The following is a 12,419-nucleotide window of genomic DNA, read 5'->3' on the forward strand; positions in this document are numbered from 1 at the left end:
GTCAAGCCTATAGTTGTATTTCAAGGCGTATTGAATTGTTTTGATGCCTGTGACCAAGACCTACATTAAAATTGACCTCAGGTGAACATCTAAAAGAAACACTTTTTCCTTCCTTCGAGATTTTATTTCTCTCTATTTAGAACGGTTCATTTATAATCAAAACAAATACGCTTCAGAACGTTGAATATATAAAAACCACGTAGTTTCGGAGAAATTCATTTTAATTCATTTTCACCAATATATAAAAGAAGCAAGGACGACGAAAAGATTTATTCTGCACGGGTCAAGGAAGGTTTCTGCTCCTTGCTCAAATTAATGTACTTGTCGAATTTCTTCTGAGTTGAAGGAATATCTCATTTATTGACGCCGACATGAAGAAAACACTGGGGGGGGGGAAGCTGAAAGTTGCTGGTCGTCCCGTATATACGGGACTCACAAGCGCGTACGCTAAAGAGAAACGATGCATTGCATTGTTTTTCAGAAATTATTGGGGGGGGGGGGGCGCTCAAATGGCCTCAGCCCCTAGGTTCCGGTGCCTATGATCTTATCGGACATGGCGCACACTAAAAATTTTTATGAAGTTTCACGTGAAGCTTTTCATTTTAAAATTAAGATTATCTAGAAGTAATGAATAATTTCTCTCGTTTATTCCCCCACTCCAAAAAAATTATCGTATTTTTTTTCAATATATATTTCAACCCCTGTAAATTTTTTCAATGGTGAAGGACGCTTATAATGATTTAATCTCTTTTTTATTGTTTTGATCAATATTTATTGATTCATATTCAAAAGTGATTGATTCATATTCAAAAGTGATCGATTCATATTCAAAAGTGATTGATTCATATTCAAAAGTGATTGATTCATATTCAAAAGTGATTGAATCATATTCAAAAGTGATTGATTCATATTCAAAAGTTATTGATTCATATTCATTGAAGTATGAATTCAAATTAGAAATGCTCGGGAGGGGAAAAAACATAAAATTGAAAATTCAAGCTAAACAGACTCGCGAGAGAGAAAATCTGCATAATTGAAAATGTGATGCGATTCCTTGAAGACATCCAATTTCTCATGCACGTATGAAGTAACTACAAAACTTACCGGTACGGAAATAAGAGGGCAGGCGTTATATTGATTGAGTATCCATGTTTCAAGTAGAACGGGCAGTGGTCAGCAGGGTGAGTGCGAGCACTCTTGTACCCTACGCATTTTTCTTTCGTGCCTGGGGACGTCTAACCGGCTTTTCGTTATGCGTGATGACGTAACCATTTTCGAAAATAAATAAATTAGTCTGTTATAAATAAAAGTAATAAATAGAGAAATAAAAAAGATAGAAAAAAATAGAATAAAAAATAATAGAGAATAAAAAAAGAAATAAATAGTCTGTTGTTGGGTGGTAACACGACAGCAGGGAGGACGCACGCATGTTGCTAATGCTCCGGAAATTTATTAAATTTCCCATTTATTTATTAATCATTTTTTAAAAATATTTAATTTGTTTGCGTCTGATAGAAAGGTATTTATTTCGAAGTATGTCGATGAAGTAAAATTAATCCATAGACATATATGATCTCTTTGCGAATGACGTCCACCGCGTTCTTGGTATTTATGTTGATATATCTGCTTTGATCAATCATAACAATGGTGGATACATGTTCAATTTGTGAAGGCGAAGTACTGAAAGGGAAGGAGGTATTTTCATGTTCTGGTTGTGAATCACTTATTCATCCGATATGTGTTGGAACCACAGACACAAATTTCAAAAAAATGTCTACTGAAATGAAACAAAAATGGCGATGTACTGACTGCATAATATCAGCAAAGATTGAAAAACGGGAAAAATTGGAGCTTGAAAAAATACATGATATCATTCGTGAAGAATGTCGAATTATGACTAAACAGATGGAAAAAAAATTCTCTGAAGAATGCAGTGTGTTGAAATCCGAAATGATCGAATTGAGAAAATCAATCGAGTTCAATGATGAAACACTCAGGGACATGAAAGCTGAACTATCGGAGGTAAAGAAAGAATTACAGATAATGAAGAGATCGAATGAGGGGTTGCGAAGTGAAAATAATGTTTTGAAGGAAAAAATCAAGAACATATACGATGAACTGGATAAAATAGAGTTACGATCGAAATCAACCAATATAGAGATACAAGGAATGCCGGAGGAAAAGGGGGAGGATGTGATGGAAATAGTGACTGAAATTGGTAAAACTTTGAATGTGTATAAACTGAATGATATAATGAAGCTACATAGGGTAAATTCGGTAAACAAAAATAGGATCAGACCAATTATTGTCCGATTTAGAGACTCCGCGGTGCGAGATGAATGGATCGAAGCTAGCCGAAGCAAGAAGGGACTAAATGCAAGTGAAATTGATGAACGTTATGGTGATTCAAGGCTATTCATAAATGAACATCTTACTAAGACTCTCAAAGACCTTTTTTATCACGTCCGGAAGTTCAAGAAGGATAACGACTTTGACTTTGCGTGGGTGAGGGACGGCAAGGTCTTACTGAGAAAAAGGCAGGGTGAAAAACTTCATTATATTCGTAACATAAATGACTTGGATAAAATTAATCAACAGCAGAATTCCCAGGAATCAATAATGTAAGTATCAACTCATCTTGCCTTGAAACATTCGATGATTTGGTGAGTTTTTCAAATAGTCCTGAAACTTTCAATATATTGCATGTAAATATTAGAAGCGCTCGTGAAAATTTTAATAATTTATTATTGCATTTAGAAAAATTAGTGGTTCCATTTGATGTTGTATTACTGTCTGAAATTTGGATCAAAGATCATGAAACTGATCTGTACAATATTTATGGCTATAATAGTTTTTGTGAATGTCGAAATAGAAATAGATCAGGCGGCGTTATTGCATATGTAAATAAAAAATATTCATTTTTAAGTACTGCCTTGAATATGAATACAGCTGAAGGCTTATATTTGTACAGTGAAATGTTAGATCTATGCATAATTTTAATTTACAGATCCCATGATTTTTCTCGAATGGATTATATTATTGAGTTCAGATCAATTATTAGCAATTTAGGGTATAAAAATATTATCTATACTGGAGATATTAATATGGATATATTGAAGTCTGACACGGACAGTGATGAATACATGAGTCTCATGTCTGAATTTGGTTTTTTATCATACATAAATACACCAACAAGAAAGTCAGCGTGTTTAGATCACGTTTTCATTCGAAACGCGAGGTTAAATTATCGATTTGAAACAGCAGTATCAAAATTAGAGATAACGGATCATTTACCACTGGTTATTAAATGTAATCTTGGAACTGATACAAAACTTTTAAATAATAATCAAAATAATAAAAATCGGTTTTGTCAAAATGTGGATTATGATAAGTTTGAAATATGTGTAAAAAATTATGAATTTGATGAAAACATTTTCAATGAGACTGATGCAAATGTATTATATGACAAATTTCTTGATATTGTGTTTAGGCATCGTAATTTCTGGACAAAACAGTCTAAATGCAAAACAGGAAATAATTTGAAAAGTGAATGGATTACATATGAATTGAAATGTATGGTCGATACTAAAGAAAGACTTTATAAAGTTTTTAAACGAAATCCTTCAGATCGTGATAAGGAAAATAATTACAAAAACTATAACAAACAGTTAAAAAAGAAGCTAAAAGCTGCAAAGGATGCTTTTTACTATAATAAATTTATAAAATGTGGTAACGACGTCAAGAAACAATGGAAAGTTACTAATGATATCATAAATCGAAAAATAAATAAAATAGTACTTCCAGTAAATACTAATCCTGAAACAGTGAATGAAATGAATGAATTTTTTATCAATTCTGCAATAACTGAAGATTCTGAGTTAATAGATGAAATAGAGCTTCTAGTACCAAACCAGTATAATTCTATAGTTGTTACTGAGATAGAGGAAAGGAATGTAAAGAATTTAATAAACATACTTGAGAATAATAAAGCGGTTGGTTATGATGGAATCACTCCAAAAATGCTAAAAATTGTCAGTAAATACCATTTGAAGTTTATAACCCACATTATAAACTCTTCAATTCTCAATGGAGTTTTTATTGATAAATTAAAATGTGCTCTTGTTATACCCATTCATAAATCAGGTAATGTCAATGATTTCAAAAACTATCGTCCGATCTCTATTTTGCCCGTCTTTTCGAAAATTTTGGAAAAGATAATGAAACACAAAATTATAAATTTTCTAAATCAATTTAATTTTTTTTCGAGCAATCAGTTCGGTTTTCTTGGAAATAAGAATACTGAGATGGCAATTTTGAAATTTTCAGCAAAAGTATATGAAAGTATTAACGAGAGCAAAAGAACCCTTGCTATGTTTTTAGATTTAAAAAAAGCCTTTGATAGTGTCGATCATCCAATTCTTATGCATAAGTTATATTGTTCAGGTCTGAGAGGCAACACTTATCACTGGTTTAAAACTTATCTGTCAAATAGAATGCAAGCAGTTAAAATAAATGATACAATAGGTACATACAGGATTATTAAAACTGGCGTCCCACAGGGTTCTGTTCTTGGACCGATTTTATTTCTAATCTTTGTTAATGATATCAATAACCTGGATCTACATGGTGATTTGATTAGCTATGCCGATGACACAGCTATTGTTTTGTCAGAACAAACGTATACCATGCTGAAATCTGATACTGAAGAAGATTTAACAAAAATTAACACTTGGTTGAGGCATAATAAGTTAACCTTGAATCTCAACAAAACTAAATACATAAATTTTCAATTATACAATAGAAATATTGAAACACTTATAATTCGATGCCATGAGTTGGGATGTTCTGATGACCAATGTTTTTGTCCGATTGTCTCGGAAACTGAAGAGTATAAATATTTAGGAGTCACTATAAACAAAAATTTGAAATGGAACTCTCATGCAACTGCACTTAGTAACAAAATAAAATACATGAATGTTCGTTTATATTGCTTAAAAAATATTATATCTCCTCAATTTATTCATACACTTTATTTTGCTTGGTTCTACTCACTTATCCAGTATGCTATATGTGTTTGGGGAGGTGATTATGAGTCCAATTTAAATGTTTTAATAAGTGCTCTGAAAAAAACTATAAATATTATTTCCTCTCGTAACCCTACACCATCTGCCTATAATTATAAATCAGACTATAGATTTAATATTGAAAAATTGTATATATACCGAAGTCTAATGTTTATTTATAAAAATCCTACTTGGTTTGAAATCAAGCAATGCCCAACAAACACACGTCTCCGTCGAGGTTTTCAATATAATATTATACAACCTAAAAAAACATTAACCCAAAAGCAATTTATATATTTGGCTCCATTATATTTTAATAACCTGCCAAATGAAATAAAATATGAAAATAAATTAAGAGCTTTCAAACAATTAATTATCAATTATATTAATACTTTACTACAATAGGAAGGTACTTCTCGGCCCCCAGTATACAGTGTTGTGTCACCTAGGCCTTTAAAATATTTGTCTATTTCTATACTTGTATTTTGCTTAGTACTTGTTAGTAGCTTATATGAAAGTGTTTGCCACCACAGAAAAATTTATGTTTGTATACTCTGGACGGATCAAGCGATCCCTTGAGTAGAATACTGTATTTATATATTTATATATATTGTTTTATTTTTTTCTTCTCTTAATAAACTATTTCTCTTAATAATAATAATAAATAATAATAATGAGTATGGCTTATAGCGAAAATACGCAAAGCGAATGATTTGCAAGTGATTGTCAGAAGCTAATGTTAAAGATACAAAAAGTACTTGGTTACTACGAGTTGAAAATTGCAAAACAGTCACTATATAATGTCAAAAAATGTAGATAGGGAAGGAAATACATTGACAAGAACTGAACATCCATGCAAGAGGTAGGGCTGATAGGGCTCGAGCCCTATGGCCTAGGACAACTACCATAATTTTTTTTTTCATGTGTGTTCACCATAAAAGGGCCCGTGAAGATCCCAGCCTAGGGCCCTGCTCCAGCATGTGGGGGCAATACATGGAAGTGAACAGTGGTATAATAATTGACATTATCAATTGTTCAATTAACTCGCGTTATTAGTACGAAACCATGCAAAATGTCTTGGGGAATCATTGTAAATGTCGGAAATTAACTGCTGTGAGACGAAAAATTCAATTTCATGTATGACTATAGAATACTGTTCATTTGCTAGTATTAGAACGAAGCGATCTAAGACATTTTAATGCAGATAAAGTAGCAATTTTCTACAATTTTTTAACCTTACACAGCAAAATATGGAAATTTGCTCATAATTGCTCTCAAGTCCGTTATAACAACGATTTTCTTCGTGTTTGTGAACAGTCGTTATAACGGACTTCAACTGTAGTTATTACCTGGGAAAAAATTGCACTCTTGACTCCAGGAACGTAGAGGTTCGCGATCATCCATGTGGAAAAAGGATCAAAAACTACCTGATCGAAGCCCTGACATATTTTCTAAAAATCAATGTTCCAAATAAATAAACTTATGTTTATAAATTAAAACTGTTTTAAATATATATATATATTAAAAAATGGTTGATTTTAAAATTTAAATAGCAATCCAACTGTTAGAGTCGTAAATGCAAGGAGTTGTCTTTCGTTTTCTTATTTTGGGTGTTTTAGTTCATGGAGTAATATTAAATACGGCCTGTGTCTGGCATATACCTAACTTCCTGGCTTTCTGCCAGTAAGAATTGAACAGAATGTTCTTCGAAGTATATAAAATATGTAAGTATTTCCCCCTGAATATTTGTTATAATATCATGTCTCGAAATCTTAACCGCGCCTCATCTGTGAGATTAACCTACTGACCGTGGCTGTGTTTTCATTGTTTGAGTTTTTGCCAGTGTCTCTACAAGCATTGCTGTAAACATTAAACGTGGACGTTTTCCCTTCATGTATGTAGGAAAAGAACCGGTTATAAAAGAAATGATGCAATTGAGAGAGGTGTCGTTTATTCTAGAAGGAAAAGAAAAACCTGAGGTTAATGCAGGGCATTCTGTCTTGTATTGTGGCGCAATTACAATATTTATTCTGTCGTTCAAATGTTATCACTTTCGTTTATATTCTAACGATGGACAACCAGGCCAAATTTTTGTCTTATGGTTAATTATCCCATGAAAGAGTTGATTCCTTAACGTATTCGAAATCGTTTTCCAATAATTGACGTGTTGATGATTTTTCAACGTCATTTCGTGAATTTCTATGGGTGAAATTGTTTATCTCATAACATGTATTCCCAAATTATGTTGTGCTAATCATTCAATTTTATTAATGGGACCTCACAAAGTACCGGATTACCCATAAATTCGTAAATAATTCAAAGATTCACAGAAATTGAAGGATTTTTCTTCCCCAGGTTACATTTGCATGCGTGGTGGTCTTTTCTCCTGATAAATTTCATCCGTTTTAATGATTGTGGAGTGGCCTTTCGAAACGCGCTAGCGCGTTTGCTGTTAGACCATGCATTCCTTGATGCATGCATCATTGCAATGACAATTGTTTGTATTGGTGTGTACTATCACCTCTCTTAAAGTTTTCCCCGTCTTTTCTGAATCATCTTGTATAGTGAAACACGATGCTCAAGTCAGGGCCGCAACTAGATGCTTGGTCAGCCTGGGCAAGCACGCATTTTGCGCCCCCTCATAATGTTGAAGGAGAGGTTAAAGAGTGAAGTTTGCGCCCCCTCTAGTACAGCGCCCGGAGCACCAGACCTGCCTGCCCCCCACCCCCTAGTTGCGGCCCTGGCTGAAGTTACCGGAGGAGAAACGTATCGTTGTAAAGAAACTGTGGTTATAGATGGAATATCTTAACAATGCAACGTACCTCGGGACCAGAGAATCATCGTTATATAGGATTTTCATTGTATTTATATACAGATCACAGTGTTATATAAAGTATTGCTCATCATCCATTTTAAATCGAATGGGGATGGCAAATTCAATGAATACAATCGTCATTTTAATACATGTACATTAAAATGGGTGAGTGAATGATTTTTTTTCTTGATTGTTGTCCATAAAAAAAATCTGAAAGTCATCAATTTCCCTGGTTTTCAACTGACCTCGTATTAAGTGAGAATTTATTTTTCAAATCATAAAATCAATTTATAATGCGGATTTAAAATTATCGTGCAAATCCTGAGGCAATTCTTGTTTCATAAGTTTTAAAACATTTAAACGGATTTCAGCATTGTAACATGAATATTTCATTTTTTTAAGGATTAAAAAAACCTTTAAAAAGATAAAATTTTTTCGACAATTAAAAATTCCAGAAAGATCTTGTTTTTCAAAACTATTCGATCACTTTTACCTTTTCAACAATTTACAAGGATATGCGCGCACACACACACACTATTATGAATCTTTTCCTTGGTGTCTTGAACGAAGATTTTATTGGAGGCTCCTTTGGGCGGGTTTCGAGGTTGCGGTTTTGCTATTGAGCAACATTACGAAGCTGCTAGAACTCGAGAAGCAGCTGTTTACGGGTTTTTGTTCAAGGCCAGTTTATTGGATTTCGAGATACTGTATTTTTGTTGCTAAACATTTTTGGACTAGGCATCTCCGATATTGGTTGGGTATCTGGAAATGGTGAAAGAAGCCATTATATTGCCAAAGAGGAAAATAATTTTTTTTTTTTTGCTTCCACATCGTTCTTTTAAGGGGTGCTTGAATTACATGATTTCATTGCATTTGCAGTTTTATCCTTATGTATGTCTAATGTAACCGTTGCGTTGAATTTTGAACAAAAAGCATATCAAAGTTGAGATATTTCGTAGAATTGGGATTTCAAAATTTTGAAAATCCTAAAAGTTGGACCTTAGTCACTCTGCGGAATGCTGTCTACAACGTGGTGGTAAAACCAAGGCAATATTAAGAGCATCATAAGCCCTGGAGATGGCATACTCAGGGAGGGGCACAGGGGCCCGACTTCTCCCCCAAAAGATAAAAAATTGAAAATATCTTGTAACAATTAAAACATTGAAAGAAAACACTTTTATATGTCATTTTAATGAATTTTCTATTAATTTAAAATGCTTTTTGAAGGTTAGTTACTTAAAAAAATCTCTGGAGGAAATTCCTTGTGTCTCCCCCCCCCCCCCATACACAGTGTGCCTTCTCCAAAGGTTAATCCTGCGTTCTCCCCTGCCCGAGCAAAGCGATTTTTTCTGTCGTCCCACCCCTTACTAAGCTAGAAATACCTGCTTACCTACCAACTTACATACTGTACTTACTCTTAAGAGTTGTAATAAAAGAGATCTCATTATCATGAGGCCTCTTCTGTATCTGAGGGCTCCGGGCCGTGCCCAGGTAGGCCCCATGTGTCAAGACGGCACTGGGTAAATCTAGAAACCCATATCCGCTGGAGGCACTTTGCTAGCCATGGAGGTTCAGAAGTAGCTTGATGTTTCAGTTTATCCAAATTGCTATTACTAGAATTCTGTTAACCCTTTCCGACTCAGTGTGCCCAGACTGAGCATACCTAAAAATTCCCTTTTCAAACACTGAAAATAAACGATAAATAAAATGAAAATTAGTTTAGAGATTACTTTAAATTTTCCTTACCAACAATAGATAACGGTACCCACTATAAGAGCCGATCCATTCTTTTGGCCTGTTATATTTTTTGAACACTCACAAAAATTGTTAATTTGTTGGTTGCACACTAATCTCTGTTCTGTATAAGTTTTTACTTTTTACATTCAAATCTTGCTTAAAATAGTCCCGAATTCAGAGTTGGGCAAACTCACAAAATTAAAACGCCAAGTGCAATCTTTACAAAATTATACCTGCATACTCCTCTAGGTCTGAATAGACTGCCTACAAATTTTCTTTGTGAAATTCCAACTTTAAAGTGAGTGTAGCGTGCCGGAAAGGGTTAAACGATGATGTATGAAGAATGTTTTTTCCCCATGAGAGCAACGCATTAACACAATGATTCGGATAACATGCACGGTGCTTTTGCATTTACGCAGATTTAAAGAATTATTTAAAAGTATTGAAATACAGTCGACGCCGCTTATTAAAATCACGGATAATGTTATCATTCGGGTATTGTTACAACGTTCGCGAAGGACGGAACGAACCAATATCATAACATGGGGGGAAAATTAATTTTTAGTTATCGGGACTTCGGATAATGTGATCAATTTTTTTTTCCGTTGAAGGTTTTTGCGCATTCTGAAGCTAAACTTTAACCAAACTTAATTTTTTCCCTGTAATTTACACAGTCTTGCAGCCTGATAATGATAAAGTGTAGAAGGCTAGAAGTGTTCTCTTCCCCCACTCTTTTGTTCACGAATATTTCCGTACTTAGTGTCGTAATCAGTCCGTAGTATTCGCTGTGATCCATGTACGTGTGGAGCTTTAATTTCTATGGCGTTTCTATAGTGAAGGAAAATGTATGAGGAAAGAAAACCCTTTCCTAAAGTTCTTGATCAGTTTCTTTCATTTGACTAGATTCAAATTTCTTCTTCCGAGAGAATTTCTCAAAGGATCTATGAAACGTATTGTGAAAAAAAATTAAAAAATAAATCGTAATTCGTGATATAAATTATTAGACAGTTCCATTCTAACGCCTCACAATGGCTGAATACCAAAAATGTAGGATTTTGTCTCACAGAGTAAAAAAAGTCCTGGTTTAGAGTAGAATAAAAAAAAAAGGGGAACGATATTGAACATTTTGCAACCAATTATGTGGGAAAGAAAAACGGTTGTCACGTTTTTACCATAGGGGCCGTTCAAGTATTACGTAAGCAAATTTTTAGCCATTTTTGACCCCCCCCCCCCCAATTGTCAACAAAATTTCGCCATTAGCTCTGCTCCTCTGAATCCTAACTCATATTTTCATAAAGGGTGGTTGATGACGTAAGCATTATCCAAACCCCCTCTTCCCCCCTTGTCATCCAAAAGTCAGGAAAACGGAACCCCCCCCCCCCTATCGATGATGACGTAATACTTGAACGGCCCCATACCCGTTTACCATTCGACCAAACGGGATGTATAGTCACCTTAGTTGCAAACGGGAATTTTTCGAATTTACATACAATTCGGTTATTGTTATCAAAAAACCCCGATATGATCACATTAAACGGCGTAGACTGTAGTGGTATTTATTTTGGAAAACATCGATTATACGGAATGGGAAAGTTGTTAATCTACCTTATCAAGAAACTAATTTTATTGACGAAAGCATGAAATACATTTTGTTTTTAAATATTTTCCAGTTATCGAGCGTCACCGTCGTAAAAGCGTACATCAAACGAATCGATGAGGTCGATCAAATAATTAACGCCGTTGCCGATTCAAGATTTAGCGAGGCCTTGGGCGAAGCGTCGAAGATCGACGAATTGATAAGGTCTGGTCAAAAGACGGAAGAGGAGCTGGAAAGGGACACGCCACTCTTGGGCGTACCGTTCTCCTCGAAAGAAGCCTGCCTAGTCAAAGGTAAATTTAACATGTTCCAGTAAGCTGTCATTTTAAAAGACTCGTAATAATTCGAATATTCGATTGCTTTTGCCATCCCAACGCTGAAATTTCCCGTGCGTGACATTCACGAGCTTCTGGAGATTCCATTCAAGAATTTTTGACCTGAATACGTCTTACAAATCAGTACGGTTTTTGCAGTGTTGTCGGAGCCGAGGGTGATTGAACACCCATAGTAATTTGTGGTACGAGTCCGAGCACCCACAGGTTCAAAACACTTCAGACGTCCTTGGATTTTTGTCACGAGAATAGGTCAGATTTCGAATACAAATAGCTTTTATGCAACACATGCGAAGACAATGTTCAATATCTCGTTGGAAAGATGAGGATTCGAAGTTTCTCTTGAGATAAGAGTTTGATATCAGTATGACATCATCGGATAACACAATGTCGCAAATATGAAGTACGGAAACTCGTTGTCTCATCGAAAATTAGTATAGTTTGGGACCCCGGCCTGCTATCATCTTATGTTTGGTGTAGTAGGATTTGTCTTAAGCCGCCATTACACTATAAAAGTTTTAGAAAAGTTCCTTTATAAAACTTGAAAAATACGACCAAAAGGGGCACAGGTTACATTCGAGTGATTAAGCTTATTGCTTGTTTTTTTTCAAGTTTTATAAAAGATCTTTCATCAAACTTTTATAGCGTAATCCCGGCTTTAACAAGTTCTACAAAAATACCTTAGGCCACAAAATTACACTACAAAAGTTTGGTAAAAGTAGTTTTACAAAATTTGAAAAACAAACAATAAGTCTGGTGGTTACATTTGGTCGAATGTAACCGATGCGCTTATTGGTTGCATATTTAAATCTTTATAAAAGTTTTACAAAAGTTCATTTATAGTGTAATGGAAGCCTTAGTGAAATAAAAGCCAA

The 12,419-nt window shown here is 34.5% G+C and overlaps 1 protein-coding gene across 1 annotated transcript in view; it reads left to right on the top strand.

Moving 5' to 3' along the window:
• The window catches only part of LOC149076589 (fatty-acid amide hydrolase 2-A-like), a 41,757-nt gene that overhangs the window by 11,411 nt on the left and 17,927 nt on the right, over window positions 1-12,419 (top strand). The window contains exon 2 of the mRNA XM_089244184.1: window positions 11,286-11,505. Within this exon, the coding sequence (XP_089100310.1) occupies window positions 11,286-11,505 (220 nt within the window). The remainder of the gene's footprint in view (window positions 1-11,285; window positions 11,506-12,419) is intronic.

This window comes from Pholcus phalangioides, unplaced genomic scaffold, assembly GCF_987345545.1.
Source record: "Pholcus phalangioides strain wild (caught in Gottingen) unplaced genomic scaffold, Ppha-v1.0 ptg000015l_1, whole genome shotgun sequence".
NCBI lineage: Eukaryota > Metazoa > Arthropoda > Arachnida > Araneae > Pholcidae > Pholcus > Pholcus phalangioides.